Below are 25188 nucleotides of genomic sequence, written 5' to 3' on the forward strand. Positions count from 1 at the left end.
GGAGCTGGCTGCGGGAGGACATGTCTGTGGAGGAGCTGCAGGGAAAGAAGTGCCTGCTTGCCGCGGGCGGAGCAGAGATTGGCGGCCTGCGGGGGGAGCTGGCTGCAGGGGGACATGTCTGCGGTGACGGGGGGAGGCTCTGCAGGGAGAGAGGTCTCTCCCTGCAGCGCCTCCCCCCGCAGCAGCAGACATGTCCGCCCGCCGATCTCTGCTCCCCCCACGGCCCACAGCACCGCTTGTCTCCTCACCTCAATCCGACTTGTTTTCAAGTCGGATTGGGTTTGTCAGAAAGGGGGCCAAAACCTGTTTGATTTGGCCCAATTTCCGACAGAAGCATGTGGATCTGCGGCTATTCCGCCGATCAACGTGTTTTCCGACCAGTCAGGAATTCCCGACTTGTTGGAAAAAAATCAGCCCCTATTGAATAGGTCGGAACCCCTTCCAATATCCAAAATACTTCTGGTTTCAAGCATTTTGGAATACTCAACCTGTATACAACATTGGCAAACAATGTTCAACACTTCCAAAAGAAGGCACAAAGGGGTCTATTTACTAAGCCTTGGATGGCGATAAAGTCGACGGAGATAAAGTACCAGCCAATTGGCTCCTGTCATGTCACAGGCTGTGTGTGAAAAATTACAGTTAAGGCCCATATAGACGGGCCGATGCGGGAGAGATGTGTGCTGCGCTCACATCTCTTTCCCCGCTCAGCACAGCGCGATGTGTTCTGAGCGATGCGGGGGGAGACGGGGGGGAGGGGGGGGGGGGAGGCGCTCATTTCACCCAGCAGGTGAAGTGAGTGACCCGCCAGATTGGCCTGCATGCAGGCCAATCTAGCAGCAGCGATAGCGATGCTCGGGGCTGTGCATCGCTATCGCTGTAGGGGGTACACACGGAGTGACAATGCTCAAATTCTAAGCAATCTGATCAGATTGCTTAGAATATCGCTCCGTGAGTACTCCCCTTTAGGAGCTGATTGGCTGGTACTTTATCTCCATACTCTTTTACCTCCATCGTAGGCTTAGTAAATAGACCCCTAAGTCATGTCTGGTGGAATATTTTGTATGTTTGCTGCTTTGAATTCTGGGGTTTAAATTATTCTTGTTTGATACAAAATTTGAAAAGGATTTCAACGTGGTTATGTGTGATAAAATCGAGACTGTGTAAAAATTCCTCTTATGCATATCAGAAAAACCTATTAGAAAAAAGTGCAGTATTAATAATTGACACTGAGGTCGCCGGGGAAGTGCAGGTGCTATTCTCAATGTATGAGGGAGTATATGAAGTATTGCAACTTATAATTAAAATCACATACAAAATCATTGCTTTCCATGAGTATGAAAACTACTTACATGGTAAATTACCTTAATGCTGTTCTATTGTTTATTCTATTGTATACAGTAGAAGTTCTGTCAGGTATTGCAGAGCTCCTACAATAATAATAATAATAATAATAATAATAAACTTTCGTGGACGCTAATGTCTCTGAAAGTAAAAGTTCTGTAATAGCCGTGACTGCGAGAACATACTTAAAAAAAGCAAAATAACAAACCAAAATACTTCTCTTTAGATCTTTTGTTTTAAATTTTATTATTGTAAATAAACTCTCCTCCAATTCACCTTTCTCCACTATTCCTAAATTCTAAGGGGCCCTACACACTGGCCGACCCGCCGCCGAGCTGCCCGACGGCGGATACGGCCGGCGAGCGACCCGGCGGCGGGGGGGCAGTGACGGGGGGAGTGAAGTTTCTTCACTCCCCCCGTCACGCGGCTACATTGAAGTGCAGGCAAATATGGACGAGATCGTCCATATTGGCCTGCATGCACAGCCGACGGGAGACCAGCGATGAACGAGCGCGGGGCCGCGCATCGTACATCGCCTCCACACTGCACGATATGAACGAGTTCTCGTTCATTTATGAACGAGATCGTTCATATCTTTCAGAAAATCGGCCAGTGTGTAGGGCCTATAAGGGATGCACTTTACTAATTTGTATTAGGTTTGTTCTGTAAAAGATGATTATTTTTTTTCTTGCTGCAATCTAATAGTAAAAACAAAAAATGGATAAGAAGTCACTTTGATTGGCTATTTGCATGTAGATCCCTTCAAAGAGGTTAATTTGTTAAATGTAAATTCATGCATAGCCATCATAGGGTCTATACTAGATAGCCAATCAAAATACTGTAGCTTTCTCACACACATCAGAGCAAAAGTCTGTTTTGATTGGTTACTTGCAAATAGTCCCCAGTGTCAGCTCATTATCTCAACATAACCACTTACAAGCACAAATACAAAAACTTGTGGCGTGCATTCGATGCGTGTGTTTGGATGCAAGTCAGTTCCGTGCATCTCTAAGCAAGTCCATTATTGTGCAGCTGGCAGCCAAATCTGTTAAATGAAAAATCAACTTTACATTGCTATTGTATCTTACCCAATTAGTAAATTTCTCTGACGTCCTAGTGGATGCTGGGTACTCCGTAAGGACCATGGGGAATAGCGGGCTCCGCAGGAGACTGGGCACTCTAAAAGAAAGATTAGGTACTATCTGGTGTGCACTGGCTCCTCCCTCTATGCCCCTCCTCCAGACCTCAGTTAGAATCTGTGCCCGGCCCGAGCTGGTTGCACACTAGGGGCTCTCCTGAGCTTCTAGTAAAGAAAGTATTTGTTAGGTTTTTTATTTTCAGTGAGATATGCTGGCAACAGACTCACTGCTACGAGGGACTAAGGGGAGAAGAAGCGAACCTACCTGCTTGCAGCTAGCTTGGGCTTCTTAGGCTACTGGACACCATTAGCTCCAGAGGGATCGAACACAGGCCCAGCCTCGGTCGTCTGGTCCCGGAGCCGCGCCGCCGTCCCCCTTGCAGAGCCAGAAGCAAGAAGAGCATCCTGGAAATCGGCGGCTGAAGACTTCGGTCTTCATTAAGGTAGCGCACAGCACTGCAGCTGTGCGCCATTGCTCCCTATGCACACCACATACTCCGGTTACTGATGGGTGCAGGGCGCTGGGGGGGGGGGCGCCCTGGGCTGCAATTAGAGTACCTTAACTTTGGCAAACAACACATAATATAGCCTAATAAGCTATATATGTGTAAAAATCCCCTGCCATAATACAATTATAAGAGCGGGAGAAGTCCGCCGAAAAAGGGGCGGGGCTATCTCCCTCAGCACACTGGCGCCATTTTCTCTTCACAGTGCAGCTGGAAGACAGCTCCCCAGGCTCTCCCCTGCAGTTTCCAGGCTCAAAGGGTTAAAAAGAGAGGGGGGGCACAAAATTTAGGCGCAAAAACTGTATATAATAAGCAGCTATAGGGATAAATCACTTTCTGTTAGTGTAAATCCCTGATTAAATAGCGCTGTGGTGTGTGCTGGCATACTCTCTCTCTGTCTCCCCGAAGGACTTCTGTGGGGTCCTGTCCTCAGTCAGAGCATTCCCTGTGTGTGTGCGGTGTGTCGGTACGGCTGTGTCGACATGTTTGATGAGGAGGCTTATGTGGAGGCTGAGCAGGTGCCGATAAATGTGATGTCACCCCCTGCGGGGTCGACACCAGAGTGGGTGGATATGTGGAAGGTATTAACCGACAGTGTCAACTCCTTACATAAAAGGCTGGATGACGTAACAGCCGTGGGACAGCCGGCTTCTCAGCCCGCGCCTGCCCAGGCGTCTCAAAGGAAATCAGGGGCTCAAAAACACCCGCTACCTCAGATGGCAGACACAGATGTCGACACGGAGTCTGACTCCAGTGTCGACGAGGTTGAGACATATATACAATCCACTAGGCGCATCCGTTGCAGGATTTCGGCAATGAAAAATGTGTTACACATTTCTGACATTAACCCAAGTACCACTAAAAAGGGGGTTTTATGTTTGGGGAGAAAAAGCAGCCAGTGTTTTGTTCCCCCATCAGATGAGTTGAATGAAGTGTGTGAAGAAGCGTGGGCTTCCCCCGATAAGAAACTGGTAATTTCTAAAAAGTTACTGATGGCGTACCCTTTCCCGCCAGAGGATAGGTCACGTTGGGAGATATCCCCTAGGGTGGATAAGGCGCTCACACGTTTGTCAAAAAAGGTGGCACTGCCGTCTCAGGATACGGCCACCTTGAAGGAGCCTGCTGATAGAAAGCAGGAGGAAATCCTGAAGTCTGTATATACACACTCAGGTACTATACTGAGACCTGCAATTGCCTCAGCATGGAGGTGTAGTGCTGCTGCAGCGTGGTCTGATACCCTGTCAGATAATATTGTTACCCTCGACAGGGACACTATTTTGCTAACCATAGAGCATATTAAAGACGTCGTCTTATATATGAGGGATGCACAGAGGGATATTTGCCGGCTGGCATCCAGAATTAATGCAATGTCCATTTCTGCCAGGAGGGTATTATGGACCCGGCAGTGGACAGGTGATGCTGATTCTAAAAGGCACATGGAGATTCTGCCTTATAAGGGTGAGGAATTGTTTGGGGCTGGTCTCTCGGACCTCGTATCCACAGCAACAGCTGGGAAGTCAAATTTTTACCTCAGGTTCCCTCACAGCCTAAGAAAACACCGTATTATCAGGTACAGTCCTTTCGGCCTCAGAAAAGCAAGCGGGTCAAAGGCGCTTCCTTTCTGCCAGAGGCAAGGGAAGAGGGAAAAGGCTGCACCAGACAGCCAGTTCCCAGGATCAAAAATCTTCCCCCGCTTCCTCTAAGTCCACCGCATGACGCTGGGGCTACACAGGCTGAGCCAGGTGCGGTGGGGGCGCGTCTCCAGAACTTCAGCGACCAGTGGGCTCGCTCACAGATGGATCCCTGGGTTCTGCAAGTAGTATCACAGGGATACAAGCTGGAGTTCGAGGCGACTCCCCCTCGCCGTTACCTCAAATCAGCCTTGCCTGCTGACCTCAGAGAAAGGGAGGTAGTACTGGCGGCAATTCACAAGCTGTACCTCCAGCAGGTGATAATCAAGGTACCCCTCTTTCAACAGGGACGGGGTTACTGTTCCACAATGTTTGTGGTACCGAAACCAGATGGTTCGGTGAGACCCATTCTAAAATTAAAATCCTTGAACATTTATATAAAAAAGTTCAAGTTCAAAGTACCTCAGGTTTGTGGTACAGGACTGTCATTACCAATTCCAGACGTTGCCGTCTGGTCTGTCCACGGCACCGCAGGTATTTACCAAGGTAATGGCCGAAATGATGATGCTCCTCCGAAAGAAGGGAGTCATGATTATTCCGTACTTGGACGATCTTCTTATAAAGGCGAGGTCCAAAGAGCAGTTGCTAGTCAGCGTAGCACTATCTCAGGAAGTGCTGCATCAGCACGGCTGGATTCTGAATATCCCAAAGTCGCAGCTGATTCCTGCGACGCGTCTGCTGTTCTTGGGCATGATTCTGGACACAGAACAGAAGAAGATATTCTCCCGGAGGAGAAGGCCCAGGAATTATCATCTCTGGTCAGGGACCTCCTGAAACCAAAGCAGGTGTCGGTGCATCACTGCACGCGAGTCCTGGGAAAGATGGTAGCTTCTTACGAAGCAATTCCCTTTGGCAGATTCCATGCAAGGATCTTCCAGTGGGATCTGTTGGACAAGTGCTCCGGATCGCATCTCCAGATGCATCGGTTATTCACCATGTCCCCGAGGGCCAGGGTGTCTCTGCTGTGGTGGCTGCAGAGTGCTCATCTGCTCGAAGGCCGCAGATTCGGCATACAGGACTGGGTCCTGGTGACCACGGATGCAAGCCTCCGAGGTTGGGGGGCAGTCACCCAGGGAAGAAACTTCCAAGGACAATGGTCAAGTCAGGAAACTTCCCTACAGATAAATATTCTGGAACTAATGGCCATTTACAACGCCCTGAGTCAAGCAGAACCCCTGCTTCAAAACCAACCGGTTCTGATTCAGTCAGACAACATCACAGCGGTCGCCCATGTAAACCGCCAGGGCGGCACAAGAAGCAGGGTGGCAATGGCAGAAGCCACAAGGATTCTTCGATGGGCGGAGAATCACGTGATAGCACTGTCAGCAGTTTTCATTCCGGGAGTGGACAACTGGGAAGCAGACTTCCTCAGCAGGCACGACCTCCACCCGGGAGAGTGGGGACTTCATCCAGAAGTCTTCCAGCTGATTGTGAACCATTGGGAACGGCCACAGGTGGACATGACGGCATCCCGCCTCAACAAAAAGCTAAAAAAATGTTGCGCCAGGTCAAGGGACCCTCAGGCAATAGCTGTGGACGCTCTAGTGACACCGTGGGTGTACCAGTCGGTTTATGTGTTCCCTCCTCTTCCTCTCATACCCAAGGTACTGAGGATAATAAGAAGGAGAGGAGTAAGAACTATACTCATTGTTCCGGATTGGCCAAGAAGAGCTTGGTACCCAGAACTTCAAGAAATGATCTCAGAGGACCCATGGCCTCTGCCGCTCAGACAGGACCTGCTACTGCAGGGGCCCTGTCTGTTCCAAGACTTACCGCGGCTGCGTTCGACGGCATGGCGGTTGAACACCGGATCCTAAAGGAAAAGGGCATTCCGGAGGAAGTCATTCCTACGCTGATTAAAGCTAGGAAGGATGTGACCGCAAAACATTATCACCGCATATGGCGGAAATATGTTGCTTGGTGTGAGGCCAGGAAGGCCCCAACGGAGGAATTTCAGCTGGGTCGATTTCTGCACTTCCTACAGTCAGGGGTGACTATGGGCCTAAAATTGGGTTCCATTAAGGTCCAGATTTCGGCTCTGTCGATTTTCTTCCAAAAAAGAACTGGCTTCACTGCCTGAAGTTCAGACGTTTGTTAAGGGAGTGCTGCATATTCAGCCCCCTTTTGTGCCTCCAGTGGCACCGTGGGATCTCAACGTGGTGTTGGATTTCCTAAAGTCGCATTGGTTTGAGCCACTTAAAACCGTGGAGCTAAAATATCTCACGTGGAAAGTGGTCATGCTGCTGGCCTTGGCTTCGGCCAGGCGTGTATCAGAATTGGCGGCTTTGTCATGTAAAAGCCCTGGTCTGATTTTCCATATGGATAGGGCAGAATTGAGGACTCGTCCCCAATTTCTTCCTAAGGTGGTATCAGCGTTTCATTGAACCAACCTATTGTGGTGCCTGCGGCTACTCGTGACTTGGAGGACTCCAAGTTGCTGGACGTAGTCCGGGCCCTGAAAATCTATGTTTCCAGGACGGCTAGAGTCAGGAAAACTGACTCGCTATTTATCCTGTATGCACCCAACAAGCTGGGTGCTCCTGCTTCAAAGCAGACTATTGCTCGCTGGATCTGTAGCACGATTCAACTTGCACATTCTGCGGCTGGACTGCTGCATCCTAAATCTGTAAAAGCCCATTCCACGAGGAAGGTGGGCTCTTCTTGGGCGGCTGCCCGAGGGGTCTCGGCTTTACAACTTTGCCGAGCTGCTACTTGGTCGGGTTCAAACACATTTGCAAAATTCTACAAGTTTGATACCCTGGCTGAGGAGGACCTTGAGTTTGCTCATTCGGTGCTGCAGAGTCATCCGCACTCTCCCGCCCGTTTGGGAGCTTTGGTATAATCCCCATGGTCCTTACGGAGTACCCAGCATCCACTAGGACGTCAGAGAAAATAAGAATTTACTCACCGGTAATTCTATTTCTCGTAGTCCGTAGTGGATGCTGGGAGCCCGTCCCAAGTGCGGACTCTCTGCAATACATGTATATAGTTATTGCTTAACTAAAGGGTTTTGTTATGAGCCATCTGTTAATGAGGCTCATTATTGTCATACAGTTATCACAAGTTGTACGGTGTGATTGGTGTGGCTGGTATGAGTCTTACCCTGGATTCCAAATCCTTTCCTAGTAATGTCAGCTCTTCCGGGCACAGTTTCCCTAACTGAGGTCTGGAGGAGGGGCATAGAGGGAGGAGCCAGTGCACACCAGATAGTACCTAATCTTTCTTTTAGAGTGCCCAGTCTCCTGCGGAGCCCGCTATTCCCCATGGTCCTTACGGAGTACCCAGCATCCACTACGGACTACGAGAAATAGAATTACCGGTGAGTAAATTCTTATTTTAACCATTATTGTGCTCTTTATATATAGCTCTATATATATATATATATATATATATATATATATATATATATATATATATATATATATATATATATATATATATATATCCTAAAAAACAAATGAGAGAGGCGCCCCTAGTGCAATATAGACAGTATGATATACCTCCACCAAGAAACACCCTAAAATTAGAGGTGTACCGTGTAAAGTGGTCTCATAACCACTTTTAATCCACGTTTCTCAGAAATCAAAACCGTTCCCCGCTTCTGGCAGTGGACTCCTGGATGTAGTGGTCACGTCTGTGTTTACGGTCTCAAACCGTGTAATGCAAAGGATGAAGAATAGAGCAAACCATAGTGTAATACAGTTTTTTTAAAAAAAAACATTTATTTACCATTACACACAAAAAAAAATATAGTTGCCCGTACCATATAATAAATATAAAACAGCTTATCTGATAGCAGATGTGTTAGTCCGTCACTCAACGCGTTTCGTCCGTTGCTGTACTGCAGGACTATATATATATATATATATATATATATATATATATATATATATATATATATATAAAATTTGCCCAGTACTGAGGTCTTGGGTTCAATTCTCACCATGGCCGTATTTTTGCCGTGCTCGCTTGTGTTACCTCCAGGTCCGTTTTTTCCCCACAATCTGGTAGGTTAATTGGCTTTCGGCAAAAATGAACCCTAGTGTGTGCGTGTACATGTGTAGGGCAGACTAGATAGGCCAAGTGGTTCTTATCTGCAGTCAAATTCTATGATTCTATACAGCTGTTTTATGAGTTAACCTTGTGTATTATCATGCTCTACTAGGTGAAACAAAACCTGAAGAAAATACAACAAAAGAATCAACAGAAGAAAAACAAGAAGAAGATCATGACTACCACAGGAGTGACGAACAGGTATGTTTAGCTGCTCCACGTTTCATTGTCTTTTTCTGGTCACACCACAGTGGCCTATGAGGAAAGTTTGTAGTTTTCTGTGTTCTTCAACAGATGATGTCATATGTGAATATGTGCACTGACAAAACTGGAGAAAACATGTTTTGTTGTTGCAGCATTCATATACATCTTTTGTGTATGCATAGGTGATTCATACAGTTCTCATCCATTTCTTGCTGTGCAGGTAATGTCCATTCCTGGGTGGCAGCTGCTCATATGCATGGAACAGTCGCACAGGCATGTTGTGGGTTTGTTGCCAGAGTTGCTCACTGAGTTGTGCATATGCAGTGTAAATACCACATGTCCAACACATAGAGTATGTGTAAATGCTGACCGAGCTGTTAGGGAGTTGCATACACAAAGATGCCTACAGCTCGGAATACTGCTGTAGAGTGGCATTGGCATACTGACTGTAATATATGCGCAGCATGTGTATGCATTACATGCACTGTTAGTGCATTTGCTGTGCATCTGTAGCCCTCCTATCAGCCATTTCAGTCTGCAGGTAGGCTTTCTATAGTGTCCCTCAAGAGTACTGGAGATCTTCTGTCGTACTATGCCCATAAAACGGAAAACGTCCGTATCAGATCTGGGAAATTATTTACAAAGCATCAGGTTGTAGTACCCGATGCTTCAGATCGTGTTTATGCACAATATTTTAAAAAGGCAATGCTGTTACATGGCTAGGTCCTTTGGTAAAAGCATGGTCCTTTTAAATAACATCATATACTACTTTAAAATATTAGGATATCCTTAGTTGAGGGTTCTAGCTCAGAGATCTTCCCCATCTTGGTATCAATAAACACAGAGGTCACCTAATTTGATGCAGTAGGGTCTATTATTTTTATTTTATCTTTTGTAACGGCATACCTTGTTTAGCTATCAAATTATTTCTACATATTCCACACCTATTTTATGCATGCAGATGTTATTATGAAAACCAATGCATAGCACCCTGACTTTTTTTTGCTACAAAGGTTGATTAATGCCAATGCAAAGAAATACCTATTTGGTGGTGGTTAGGAAAAAAACAATACACACATTTGCTTTTTGTTCAAAAAGGCATTTTTTTTTCTCTTTTTTTCTTTTTTATTTTTTTCTTCCGTATGTCATACTGAAAATGTGGCAAAGTAGGCTCCGCAGCGAAGGGGTTTATATTAGCCGCCATGCACAGTTGTTGCTTTTCAGTCTGTAATTCCCATCTGACTTATGTGTCCGTCTCTGTATTTCTGGATGGACCTGTTCCAGTGCTGGAAGTGTGTATCTGCAGTTACCCACTGGCACTACGTATGCACAGTGGCAGTATCTCATTTAAAATTGCAATTCAACATGTCCTATAAGGCATGTACCCATCGTGTATCCCAATGATCAGTCCCCTCTCAAAATCAGAAAGCTGCTCTATACCAGGGGTATACACATGTGGAACTACACATGCCAGTATGTCTGCTACAGTTTTGCTGTTAGGCATTAGGTCATGCTAAACCTGTGGCAGGGCACACAGGGATGTGTAGTCTCCCAGCAGCTGGAGTGCCACAGGTTGTGTACTCTTGCTCTATATTTTTGAATGCATGTTCTATTATCAAAAACTGTGCATTTATAACTAAAACACTCCTACCAGACTGTAGCACCACCTTCTTCACCTACTCACTCACATTCATTCTAGCTTCTTGGATCTGTTTGGGATAGGTCCATTGGGGAAGTTAAGAGGCAGCCACAGTCCTAAGTGAAGCACCAAAACTCCCCCTCCAGTTTCTCATTACTAAAACTTAAATTGAAGACATTATGGCATGTGATATTTTAAAGTTAAAACATCAAGGGGGTAATTCAGACCTGATCGTAGCAGCAAATTTGTTAGCAGTTGGGCAAAACCATGTGCACTGCAGAGGAGGGGGGTGGGGGGGGGGGGGGTGCATATATAACATGTACAGAGATAGTTAGATTTGGGAGGGGTGTGTTCAAACTGAAATCTTAATTGCAGTGTAAAAATAAAGCAGCCAGTATTTACCCTGCACAGAAACAATATAACCCACCCAAATCTAACCTGCAATGCACATGGGGGGTAATTCAGACCTGATCGCTCGCTAGCATTTTTTGCAGCGCTGCGATCAGGCCAGAACTGCGTAAGCACCGCAATGCGCAGGCGCGTCGCACGGGTACAAAGTGGATCTCTGCTCAGCGATGGGTTTGTGCGAAGGATCTGTTCGCACGGGCGTTCGCAAGGAGATTGACAGGAAGAAGCCGTTTGTGGGTGGCAACTGACCATTTTCTGGGAGTGTTTGGAAAAACGCAGGCGTGTCATGCGTTTGCAGGGAGGGTTCCTGACGTCAGTTCTGGTCCCGGACAAGCTGATGTGATCACAGCGGCTGAGTAAGTCCTGGGCTACTCAGAGACTGCACAAGATCTGTTTGTACAGCTCTGCTACACATGCGTTCGCACACTTGCAAAGCTAAAATACACTCCCCTATGGGCGGCGACTATCTGTTCGCAGCAGTGCAAAAAAGCCCTAGCGAGCGATCAGGTCTGAATTAGGCCCATGGTTTTGCCCAACTGCTAGCAATTGCTGCTAAAATCAGGTCTGAATTACTCCCCAAGTCCTTTACCATGTTATGCTGTAATTGACCATGTATACAGATACTTAATAATATATTCTTAAATTATTCAAAAGTGTATCCATAATCATTGTGCATGCCAACCTTGATAGAAATTTTGCAATGTCATTTTGCTTTAAACTGACATTACCCTATTTCATACTTACCTGCTGCGTCTCCGCAGCGGGTTACTTCGGAGGGAGGGGATACTTGCATGTCATCAGACCCCACCCCCAAGATGTGGAAATGCCCGTGATTGACCGGTCTGCAGGTAGGGGGTGGAGCAAATTTACATCATGTCTTTAGGCCCCATCCCCTGCTGTATTTTCAGTGCTTTTATCTTCAGCCTGCCGGCTTCACTAGGAAGCAGGCAGGATGCTGATTGGAAGCGGGTCGAGCCCCATACCCTTCCGTGGCTGCGGGAGACTTCCCTAAAAATCAGGAGTCTCCCACAGCTTCCAGGACAGTAGGTAAGTATGCCCTATTTCTCTATCGTCCTTGTGGATGCTGGGGTTCCTGAAAGGACCATGGGGAATAGCGGCTCCGCAGGAGACAGGGCACAAAAAGTAAAGCTTTCCGATCAGGTGGTGTGCACTGGCTCCTCCCCCTATGACCCTCCTCCAGACTCCAGTTAGATTTTTGTGCCCGGCCGAGAAGGGTGCAATCTAGGTGGCTCTCCTAAAGAGCTGCTTAGAGAAAGTTTAGCTTAGGTTTTTTATTTTACAGTGAGTCCTGCTGGCAACAGGATCACTGCAACGAGGGACTTAGGGGAGAAGGAGTGAACTCACCTGCGTGCAGGATGGATTGGCTTCTTGGCTACTGGACATCAGCTCCAGAGGGACGATCACAGGTACAGCCTGGATGGTCACCGGAGCCGCGCCGCCGGCCCCCTTGCAGATGCTGAAGTAAGAAGAGGTCCAGAATCGGCGGCTGAAGACTCCTGCAGTCTTCTAAAGGTAGCGCACAGCACTGCAGCTGTGCGCCATTTTCCTCTCAGCACACTTCACACGGCAGTCACTGAGGGTGCAGGGCGCTGGGAGGGGGGCGCCCTGGGAGGCAAATGAAAACCTTTTTTGGCGAAAAATACCTCACATATAGCCCCCAGAGGCTATATGGAGATATTTAACCCCTGCCAAGATTCACTAAATAGCGGGAGACGAGCCCGCCGAAAAAGGGGCGGGGCCTATCTCCTCAGCACACAGCGCCATTTTCTCTCACAGAAAGCCTGGAGAGAAGGCTCCCAGGCTCTCCCCTGCACTGCACTACAGAAACAGGGTTAAAACAGAGAGGGGGGGCACTGATTTTGGCGATATTGAGATATATATAAAGATGCTATAAGGGAAAACACTTATATAAGGTTGTCCCTATATAATTATAGCGTTTTGGTGTGTGCTGGCAAACTCTCCCTCTGTCTCCCCAAAGGGCTAGTGTGGGTCCTGTCCTCTGTCAGAGCATTCCCGGTGTGTGTGCTGTGTGTCGGTACGTGTGTGTCGACATGTATGAGGACGATGTTGGTGAGGAGGCGGAGAAATTGCCTGTAATGGTGATGTCACTCTCTAGGGAGTCGACACCGGAATGGATGGCTTATTTAGGGAATTACGTGAGAATGTCAACATGCTGCAAGGTCGGTTGACGACGTGAGACGGCCGACAAACTATTAGTACCGGTCCAGGCGTCTCAGAAACACCGTCAGGGGCGTTAAAAACGCCCATTTACCTCAGTCGGTCGACACAGACACAGACACGGACACTGAATCCAGTGTCGACGGTGAATAAACAAACGTATTTCTCATTAGGGCCACACGTTAAGGGCAATGAAGGAGGTGTTGCATATTTCTGATACTACAAGTACCACAAAAAAGGGTATTATGTGGGAGTGAAAAAACTACCTGTAGTTTTTCCTGAATCAGATAAAATAAAATGAAGTGTGTGATGATGCGTGGGGTTACCCCGATAGCAAATATTGGCGTTATACCCTTTCCCGCCAGAAATTAGGGCGCGTTGGGAAACACCCCTTAGGGTGATAAGGCGCTCACACGCTTATCAAGTGGCGTTACCGTCTCCAGATACGGCCGCCCTCAAGGAGCCAGCTGATAGGAAGCTGGAAAGATATCCTAAAAAGTATATACACACATACGGTGGTTATACTGCGACCAGCGATCGCCATCAGCCTGGAGATGCAGTGCTGGGTTGGCTTGGTCGGATTCCCTGACTGAAAATATTTTATTCATATAGAGCATTTAATAGGATGCATTCTATATATATGTACGTGAGATGCACAGAGGGATATTTGCTCTCTGGCATCAAGATAAGTACGTTGTCCATATCACCCAGAAGATGTCATGGACACGACAGTGGTCAGGTGATACAGATCCCATACGGCACATGGAAGTATTGCCGTATAAAGGGAAGGAGTTAGTTGGGGTCGGTCCATCGGACCTGGGGACCACGGCAACAGCTGGGATATCCAACCTTTTTACCCCAAGTTACATCTCAGCTGAAAAAGACACCGTCTTTTCAGCCTCAATCCTTCCTTTTCCCATGAGGGCATGCAGGCAAAAGGCCAGTCATATCTGCCCAGACATAGAGGTAAGGGAAGTAGACTGCAGCAGGCAGCCCCTTCCCAGGAAAAGAAGCCCTCCACCGCGTCTGCCAAGTCCTCAGCATGACGCTGGGGCCATGCAAGCGGACTCAAGGTGGGGGGGTAGTCTCAAGAGTCTCAGCGCGCAGTGGGATCACTCGCAGGTTGACCCCTAGATAGTACAAGTATTATCCCAGGGGTACAGATTGGAGAGTCGAGACATCTTCTCCTCGCAGGTTTCTGAAGTCTGCTTTACCAACGGCTCCCTCCGACAGGGAGGCAGCATTGGAAACAATTCACAAGCTGTATATCCAGCAGGTGATAATCAAAGTACCCCTCCTACAACAAGGAAAAGGGTATTATTTTTCCACACTATATTGTGGTACTGACGCCAGACGGCTTGGTGAGACATAGTCTAAACTGAAATCTTTGAACACTTACATAAAAGGTTCAAATCGAGATGGAGTCACTCAGAGCAGTGATAGCGAACCGGAAAAAAGGGGACTATATGGTGTCCCTGGACATCAAGGATTACCTCCATGTCCAAATTTGCCCTTCTCAACAAGGGTACCTCTGGTTCGTGGTACAGAACTGTCAATATCAGTTTCAGACGATGCCGTTTGAATTATCCACGGCACCCCGGGCCTTTTACCAAGGTAATGGCCGAAAAGATGTTTCTTCAAAGAAAAAAGGCATCTAAATTATCCCTTACTTGGACGATATCCTGAAAAGGGCAAGTTCCAGAGAACAGTTGGAGGTCGGAAGAGCACTATCTAAAGTAGTTCTACGACAGCACGACTGGATTCTAAATATTCCAAGAATCGCAGCTGTTTTCCGACGATACGTCTGCTGTTCCTAGGAATGATTCTGGGCATAGTCCAGAAAAAGGTGTTCCTCCGGGAGGAAAAAGCCAAGGAGTTATTCGACCTAGTCAGAAACCTCCTAAAACCAGGCCAAGTATCAGTGCATCAATGCACAGGAGTCCTGGGAAAAATGGTGGCTTCTTACGAAGCGATTCCATTCGGCAGATCTCAGGGGATTTGCTGGACGAATGGTCCGGATCGCATTTTCAGATGCATCAGCGGATAATCCTGTCTCCAAGGACAAGGGTGTCTCTTCTGTGGGGGCTGCAGAGTGCTCATCTTTTAGAGGGCAGCACACTCAGCATTCAGGACTGTGTTCTGGGGACCACGGATACCAGCCTGAGAGGCTGGGGAGTAGTCACACAGGGAAAAAATTTCCAAGGAAGTGTGGTCAAGTCTGGAGACTTCTCTCCACATGAATATACTGGAGCTAAGGGCAATTTACAATGCTCTGAGCCTAGGAAGACTCCTGCTTCAAAGTCAACCGGTGCTGATCCAGTAGGACATCATCATGGCGGTCGCCCACGTTATCAGACGGGGCGACACAAGAAGCAGGAGGGCAATGACAGCAAGGATTCTTCGCTGGGCGGAAAATCATGTGATAACACTGTCAGCAGTGTTCATTCCGGGAGTGGGCAACTGGGAAGATTTCCTCAGCATAAATGAATTCCACCCGGAAAAGTGGAAACTTAATCTGGAAGTTTCCACATGATTGTAAACCGTTGGGAAAGACCAAAGGTGGTTATGATGGCGTCCCACCTGAAGCGCCAGGTCAAGAGACACTCAGGCAATAGCTGGGACGCTCTGGTAACACCGTCGGTGTACCAGTCGGTGTATGTGTTCCATCCTCTGCTTTTCATACCCAATGTATTGAAAATGATAGGAAGGAGAGGAGTAAGAACTATACTCGTGGCTCCGGTTTGGCCAAGAAGGACTTGGTTCCCGGAACTTAAAGAGATACTAAGAAGGGTCTTGATTCGGCAAGAACCGTGTCTGTTCCGGGACTTACCGCAGCTGCGTTGACGCCAAGGCGGGTGAACGCCGGATCCTAAGGGAAAGAGGCATTCCGGAAGAGGTCATCCCTACCCTGGTCAGAGCCAGGAAGGAGGTGACCGCACAACATTATCACCACTTAGGTGAAAATATGTGCCAGGGTGTGAGTCCAGGAAGGCTCCACGGAAGAATTTCAACTAGGTTAAGTTCTACATTTCCTGCAAACAGGAGTGTCTATGGGTCTCAAATTGGGTCCATTAAGGTTCAAATTTCGGCCTGTTGATTTTCTTCCAGAAAGAAATTGGCTTCAGTTCCTGAAGTCCAGAAGTTGTTAAGGGAGTACTGCATATACAGCCCCTTTGATGTCTCCAGTGGCACTGGGCGATCTCAACGTAGTTTTGGGATTCCTAAAAAAATCACATTGGTTTAAACAACTCAAATCTGTGGATTTGATATATCTCACATGGAAAATGACCATGCTGTTGGTCCTGGCCTCGGCCAGGCGAGTGTCAGAATTGGCGGCTTTATCTCACAAAGCCATATCTGATTGTCCATTCGGACAGAGCAAAGCTGCGGACTCGTCCCCAGTTTCTCCTTAAGGTGGTGTCAGCGTTTCACCTGAACCAGCTTATTGTGGTACCTGCGGCTACTAGGGACTTGGAGGACTCCAAGTTGCTGGATGTTATCAGGGCCCTGAAAATATAGTTTCCAGGTTGGCTGGAGTCAGGAAATCTGACTTGCTGTTTATCCTGTATGCACCCAACAATGCTGGGTGCTTCTGCTTCTAAGCAGTCGATTGCTCGTGGGATTGGTAGCACAATTCAACTTGCACATTCTGTGGCAGGCCTGCCACAGTCTAAATCTGTTAAGGCCCATTCCACAAGGAAGGTGGGCTCATCTTGGGCGGCTGCCCGAGGGGTCTCGGCATTACAACTTTGCCGAGCAGCTACGTGGTCGGGGGAGAACACGTTTGTAAAATTCTACAAATTTGATACCCTGGCAAAAGAGGACCTGGAGTTCTCTCATTCGGTGCTGCAGAGTCATCCGCACTCTCCCGCCCGTTTGGGAGCTTTGGTATAATCCCCATGGTCCTTTCAGGAACCCCAGCATCCACAAGGACGATAGAGAAAATAAGAATTTACTTACCGATAATTCTATTTCTCGGAGTCCGTAGTGGATGCTGGGCGCCCATCCCAAGTGCGGATTATCTGCAATACTTGTACATAGTTATTGCTAACTAAATCGGGTTATTGTTGTTGTGAGCCATCTTTTCAGAGGCTCCGCTGTTATCATACTGTTAACTGGGTTCAGATCACAGGTTGTACAGTGTGATTGGTGTGGCTGGTATGAGTCTTACCCGGGATTCAAAATTCCTCCCTTATTGTGTACGCTCGTCCGGGCACAGTACCTAACTGGAGTCTGGAGGAGGGTCATAGGGGGAGGAGCCAGTGCACACCACCTGATCGGAAAGCTTTACTTTTTGTGCCCTGTCTCCTGCGGAGCCGCTATTCCCCATGGTCCTTTCAGGAACCCCAGCATCCACTACGGACTCCGAGAAATAGAATTATCGGTAAGTAAATTCTTATTTTTCAGTTTCTATTATCATCCTTTATGAGTGCTAATAGTAGCTCTTTTATTCGGCTAACTTGCATTTTAAGTTTAGTCGTCCTATTGACGATCATATACAGGGTTTCATTTTTCTTTATACTATTCACTGAGAGCTGAATTATATAGGTGTTTATTTTGAAACACGTGAAAGTCCTTATGTTTTTGCTTTGTCTAATGTACTGTTATCGTGTATGTGCATTCTTTTGTTTGATTTCCTAGAATCCATTTATGTTGAAACATAGAACTCTGCCAGAAAGCAAATGGGATAATGCATTAAAACCACTATATTGCTATAATTTATTTTTTACTTTCTTGTTGACATCAATGTAACATAACTGGGAAAATACAAAGCTGCTTTACAAAAAACGCAGGAGAAAAACATGTCATGTCCCTTGCATTACTTACTGCCATCGCTTCTGTTCATGCATGAAATGTTACATTTTGGGGGGGGGGGGTGAACTGAAAATAATTATATAATAAAATAAAATATTCCCTTTTTTTCGTATAGTTAAGTGAATGTGAAGATTTTTCTAGTTTTTCTTCCTTATCTCCTCATCCATGTATTCAATGTGGACTTACATAAGCATCCTCTAATAATGTCTGCGAGGATAGGAAGACAGGGCATGTGTATAATGAGCTGGAGGGAGACACAATGCAGGCTGACATTTGTGTGACCTATGTATTTGTTCATGGCGAGCACTTTCATTCAGCAGCTTTCTATATATAGCTGGTGCTTTGAGGGAAGTAAAGATGGATTTTACTAGAGACATTGATTTTGACACGAAGATAGAGTTTGCGTCTTTCGGGCATTGTTTTATTACTAGCATGCCACAAAGTGTTTCTTCTTTGTAGATTGAAATTGTTTTAAATATTCGCAAGAAGGTCTTGTTCAACTGCCACAGAATCAAACACACTGAATACCAATTTATACCAGGTCATGAGTTCCGAGATAATTTGCAGTGTAACTACAGTTATCCAGCTTACAGCTCCTTAAAGGTTTTATTTTAGTCAATTTCCAAAGCACAACAGTTGGGCCTCTCTCTGTCAGGGTTGCTTTGCTTCCACCATGTTTTAAGTGACACTGCATTAAATCTAAAAAGACAGAGTGAATTATTAAGTAGTTTGTCTTCTGTGGTCTTTTCTTTTCTCCCCTCCAAAGGTCAGTATATGCTTAGAATGCAATAGCAGCAAGTTACGAGGACTCAAGCGAAAATGGATACGGTGCTCAGCCCAAGCAACAGTCTTACATCTAAAGAAGTTCATAGCCAAAAAACTTAATCTATCATCTTTCAATGAGGTAAGGCCAAGCTATGTCATTTTGCCTTTAAGTGACAGAGTCGATGAGGAATCTACATACACATCTGCAAAATGGCTTTTTACAATGCTTGAAATTTACTGGTCATTTTGTGTTTAGGCATATTCTAATGGTAATAAGCAAAACACACAAACATAGCCATGAACTATTACCATAACATATTGTAGAAATAAATGTTCGCCCACTCATTCCGTTTAATTTTTAACAAATACTGTACAGATATATAAGGGTGGGATGTACTAATGTACATCGCCGCCCTGCGCCACGATGCTGATCGCATATGTACTAACATATGCGATCAGCATTGCGGAGGACAGCTCTTCCGATAAGTGCTGTCCTCCGCGATGCACAGCGGCAGCCTGACTTCCGGGATTCGGCCCCAGGAGTCAGTCTGCGCATGCGCAGGGTGACGGGGGTGCCCGCAAGGCATGCTGGGAGGGATCCGATCGGATCCCTCACACAGCGCGCGGAGAGAAGCCCATAGGCTTCTATGGACGTACGCCAGCGTACCCCGCCGCGGCGCTGACCTGCCGGACGTGGGTTAGTACATCAGGAAAATGCGGTAAACAGGGGGTTTACCGCATTTTCCGCTTAGTACATCCCGCCCATAAGTATTGAAAAACAGGAAACAATTTAGTTTTTAGTATTGTAACCTCAAAGCAAATACCCTAACAGGTGGAAATAAAGCAGATGTGCCTGTAAAATGACTGAGTTATATGAAGCCCCTTATTGGAGGTGACAATATCCTCTCATGTCCATAATCCAGGAATAGTCTAATTCTATATGTCAGAAAAAATATGTAGCCTATACTTTAAAAGGTCTAGTATGACAATACAGATTACAGTGCCTAGCTGTCAAACTAGAGGTTGTACATTGGATGAGCTACGTGGTTGTGTTGGAATATAATATACATGGTTCAACAATCTCCAAGGTGTTTCACAAAGGGAGCCTGCATAGGAGGGCCACAAAGGAGGAGCACAGTTTGGTAAATGCTATCCTTGTTGATGAAGAGTTTTTAAAGTACCAAGCAGAAGGCATTGCAGAGATGTTGTCTAAACTCTTGTGGTGTAATGAAATTAAAGTGGACAGACTGCATGTAGTAGTATATAATTAGTTATATACTGCTTACTAGCCAGCAGTGGCAGATCCAGTAATATATGACAGGTGTAGCACCATAATATAAATAATTATTTTGGTACCTTATTTCCTTCTAAATATGTTATCTCTGCATATGGATCAATTTACATGCAAAAAAAAAAAAAAAAAAAAGGTTTTTGTGCATGCACTGTGGCACAACTTATCTGACCACCAGTCTATACATAAAAACTCATGTTACACCATACTCTTCTTGCACTTACCTGCTTCAAGTTGGACTTTTTTCTACTCTAGGAGATAACTGGCTGAGGCAGTATAAGATTCTCTGCTGTCTGCAGTCCACTGCCCTCCTGTGTCAGCTTACCCGTGTAGTCTGTTACCTGCAGCCTGCTCTGCAGCCTGTGCTAAATATATTCCTGATAGCTTCCTGCAGCCCAAAATACTTTGAGTGCTTTCCCTGAACATCACCTGCAAGCCACGTAACCTGTTAATTAGGATGGTGGTTGCCTGCAGCATATTGCTAAATGTATCTTGAAATAGTCACGTTTGAGCATCCATGGTTTAATGCATAACTTATGTGCCGTATATTTGCAGATGTAAATAATGGAGAACAAACATCACTGTATCAAACAAAAATACATTTTAAGAAAATTGCTCGTTAGAAATGTAACAATTGTACCGTAAGTACAGAAGTGGGGTTTTTTTTTTTCCATATATAAAACTAGTTTTAAAAATTGTATTTATTTTCTTTATTTCAGTTGGATATATTATGCAATGAAGAAATCCTTGGGAAGGATCACACGCTTAAATTTGTTGTAGTTACAAGGTGGAGATTTAAGGTACATGAAATGTTTTTATTGACTGAATATGTTATTTGTATAGTCAGTTTTTAACAAGCAGTAATGTCCTTTAAAATATATCTTTGTACATTACACCTACATTGAATTATGGCCTCCGCTAAGCCCAGACTATAATGGCCCATACACACGGTGAGATTCGAGCTACACTCGATTCTCACTATGCGACATGGGCTAGGTCGGCATATAGTCAGCATCGCAAGCACACTCAGTATGTGCTTGCGATACTGACTATGTGCGATTTTGTCTAAATGTCAATTTTGACTATCTCTTCTATAGAGATAGTCAAAATTGATTTTCCTGCACAGTCTATCTATTCTTGCGATGCCGACCGCGCATCGGTATCGAATCGGGATCGCAAGGTGACTTTCACCTTGCGATCTGCACTAACTTTTCTTACGATTTTGACTATATAGTCAAAATCGTAAGAAAAAAATCTCACCGTGTGTACACGCCATTACTTTGACTCTGTTTCATATAAAATCTTAGGATTGATTTTTAAGACTGCTTTTTTCGGGGTTTGACATGACAAAGTGTGCTGGGACAATAATTCAGATCCACTAGTTTTCTTTCCCAGGTCCAGTCCTTGTGCTAAACTATAACAACACAACTTCTGCCTTACTAAAATTATTTTTCTCTATTGTTTTAGCAAAGAGATGTAAGCATCTGTTTTCATACAGTAGGCGCTGTATGACAATCTATATACTGCCCTAACTATAACATGGCCATGCTTAATGGCAATTGTATGCATCTAGATGCATTGCCAACTATATAAGTCCACAGCTTACAAAGTCTGGGTGGGAAGAGGTTACAAAGCAGGAGAAGTTTTAAAACAAATGTCTGATTCATACCCCAAACCACAGCTTTCTTCTGTCAGTTTCTCATAAGCTTTCATAATAAGGGGCTGCTCCATCCTAAATGCCCCATCCGCATCACCCTTGTCATCCTTGTATCCACTTGTTCCATTTTTTAAAATATAATCTATATTTCGTATGATTTGTTTATTCTTACTCTGGTGCTATTTTATGGTGACTTACACATAAACAATTACTTTTTTTTGCTTATTACAAATATGGTTGTGGTGTGTGTGTGTGTGTGTGTGTGTGTGTGTGTGTGTGTGTGTGTATATATACATATGTATGTGTGCGTATATATTTTTTAGCTATTTTACCAAATTGTGTTATTTTCCATATTAACTCCTTATACAAAATTTAGGTTCAAAAAAAGATATATTGCAGCTGTTTTCCAGAGCCTGTCCTTGTATGCAGGTCACCTATTCCAGTCTTTACTAGGTGAATAGGGCTTTTAAAGACTTTTAGAGGCAATATTGTTCGGCTAACTATGACCATCACATATAAGCACAATAGCCAAATAGGCAACCTGTCTAGTACATTTAAATCCTCTTGATATTTTACTATTTCTTTATATATTTGGAAGCCAAGGGCAATTATCACATAGGTTCACCAAGCATTTTTACTTTTTCTGGATTTTCTCTTTTCTCTAAAAAGATGCACATTTGCACCTAAGTACATCTCCAAATCTGTCCTTTTTAAACCCTCCCCGCCCCCCCAACTATCACCACCATCATCACCCACACCCGCACCCGCATTGCAGTATAGGTTTACCAAGGTGCTATATTGGACATTCTAGCTGTATTTGTTTCTAACTGTAAATGAGACTCTTGAAATGCAAGGTAATTAAATGTTTCTTTCACTCCTGATTGTGGTCGATCACAAACCCTGTGTTTAGAGATGTGCAAGTTCTGATTTACTCAGTTCTTTTTGCTAAAACTAGCGCAAGTTTGGATTTTATCTTATTAGCTATCCAAAACACGTGAGAACTGATAGCCAAATAAGGTGACATTTTTGAGATCTGAGTAAATCCGAACCTGCACATCTATACCTGTTACACTCTTTGTATTTACCCTCTGTTTAATAAATCAAAATTTGTACATTGGAGTGTGTGCTTTAGTGGTTTTGCAGAGAGGAATTTTAAAGATCTTTTTCCTATTTAGTTAAAGAGGATCTATTTCTATAAAAAATGAGCTCCAGTAAAATAAATTTTGGTTGAAATTACTAATTTCGATGTCCTTTTGTAAACAATATTTATTTTTGCAGTGTGTATATTTTGATTAATTTTGGATTGTGAAATGTGGACATTATCATAATAATTTAGATATCATATTGCCTTAATACACTTTACATGTTTTAGTAATTGCCTTCCTAAAACATGCATTTGCACATCTGACACCAGTAACTAGCTGCAAGCTGTTGATCACTTTACTTCTGTATGGAAGTAATGTATTTTGTTTTTGTAACTACAGGTGGTCATAACATGCAGTTAGGTACTTAAAACTAATGTGTACACACGGTGAGATCCTTGCTATGCCGATTTTTACTTGCGATTTCCCTTGAACTCCCTGGAGCCCAGATAGTACAGATTTTGACTAACTTTTCTTGAGATATGGACTATGTGTGCTTACGATTTTGGCTTATGTGAGATGTCATTGACATGTGAGAAGAACTAGATAGTACACCGATCTAGCAAGGATTGACTTGCCTGCACAGTCTATCTTTTCTTTCGATGCCGACCTGGCGGGACTGCGCATCGGGATCGCAAGGTGACTGTCACCTTGCGATCTGCACTTTCTTTTCTTCGATTCTGACTATATAGTCAGAATCGGAAGAAAAGATCTTACCGTGTGTTACATTTAGCAACTTTAACCAAGATTTCATTGAGAGAAATAACCATGTAATGCAAAAAGGCTGTTTCTTTTTTGTATTGTCTCTATAAGTCTAAAATACAATGGTCATTTTAAAATTGTCAATGTCTTTGTTTTTTGGGGACAGAAAGCGCCACTCCTCTTGCATTACAGGCCGAAAATGGACCTGCTGTAAAAGAACTGAATTGTCCTCTTGGGACAAGGTTTTTGCAGAGACTATCACGGGCACCGGCATAGTGCACCACATGACTCAAGGCATGTGACCTGAACCAGCGGATTCAAGCCAGAAGATTGTAGCGTGCTCACAGAAGAACCTCTTCACTTCAAAAAAAAAACTATTACACAACACAATTACCAGAATTCTGGACAGGAAAATATTTATACTTTTTGTACAAAAAGAGATAATTTTTCACAACTCAAGACACTACCAGCATGGCGTTTACAAATATTGGACACTTTTCATGGATATTCTTGTCTTTGCTGCAAACTACATCCAAGTTTGTTTTTGAGATGTACTGATCGTCATATATATAAAGAAATAAATATATATATAGATATATAATAGATAAAGAGAAAAAAAGAGATTGACACCAAATTACCTTATGTTGCTTTTTAATTGTTAAAAGATTTTATAAATCTTTTACAATTAAAACCCACTATCAACTTTATTTTGTAGATACTATAAAAAGGAGAAAAAAAGCAACAAAAACATATTTAGGGTGATAGCCCAGTGCAGACATTTGAGCCAATATACTAATGTTTCTGTAAAAAAAAGAAAGAAAAGACAAACTGGAGTGGGTTGTGATTGTGCTGTTCAGAGTTCCCTGTTTTGAAGTAATTATGGAACTGAAAAGATCAGTTAGGTATATCAGTGGGGTTCTCTGGAATATACGTTGACCAGTGGTTATAACTTGGATCTGTTGTCACAGTGCACTTTTGGCCATTGGCTGCAATATTACCTGGTTCCCCCTTTCTTGCACCAGGGCCATACTGTTGCAGATCAGTTTGGTCTCAAGGTTTCCGAAACAATATATTCCAGAATAGAATGCATTAACAAAATTCTGTTTTATAAACCTGATGACCTGTGCTGTAGTTTTGAGATCTTAATTGATCTTGGTGCTAAGCTCATCTCCCAAACATTGTTTGATTTGTCATATCTAGAATGGAGATGGTTCAGTGAATTTCTCAGTCACTTCCTAGAGAATAACTAAAGTCTTAAGACAAGTGATTGACACTGGCGCCTGCTAAGAATTGCAGTTCTTTACTGTAATAAAAGGGTTAAATGGACCATGCACACTAAAGAATGTAACTAATGTAAAATGAATGCATATATTCATCAAACAAACAACAACAACACGTTTGCAACTATCTGTTGGATCACTTGAATTTGCTATGGTGCTACACTAACCAATTTGTTGCTGAAATTCAATATATACCTGTATTGGCCAGCTTCTTAGTGGCTTGTACTGTCTATTGCTACTTATCAATTTAACAGCATACTATAGATGGGTACATTTAATCCAAGACAGCGTTACCAAGCACAACTGGTCTTTCTAAACACTGTACAACTATGCCTTTTACAATGTGTTACCTTA

At 44.5% G+C, this 25188-nt stretch overlaps 1 protein-coding gene across 1 annotated transcript in view; it reads left to right on the forward strand.

Moving 5' to 3' along the window:
- PCGF3 (polycomb group ring finger 3) overlaps positions 1 to 23858 on the forward strand; it is a 202658-nt gene extending 178800 nt beyond the window's left edge. The window contains exons 6-9 of the mRNA XM_063914617.1: positions 8845 to 8933; positions 18764 to 18901; positions 20773 to 20853; positions 23721 to 23858. Of these exons, the coding sequence (XP_063770687.1) occupies positions 8845 to 8933; positions 18764 to 18901; positions 20773 to 20853; positions 23721 to 23768 (356 nt within the window). The 3' untranslated portion in view covers positions 23769 to 23858. The remainder of the gene's footprint in view (positions 1 to 8844; positions 8934 to 18763; positions 18902 to 20772; positions 20854 to 23720) is intronic.
- Positions 23859 to 25188: the final 1330 nt, after the last annotated feature.

Source organism: Pseudophryne corroboree, chromosome 1, assembly GCF_028390025.1.
Source record: "Pseudophryne corroboree isolate aPseCor3 chromosome 1, aPseCor3.hap2, whole genome shotgun sequence".
Taxonomy (NCBI): domain Eukaryota; kingdom Metazoa; phylum Chordata; class Amphibia; order Anura; family Myobatrachidae; genus Pseudophryne; species Pseudophryne corroboree.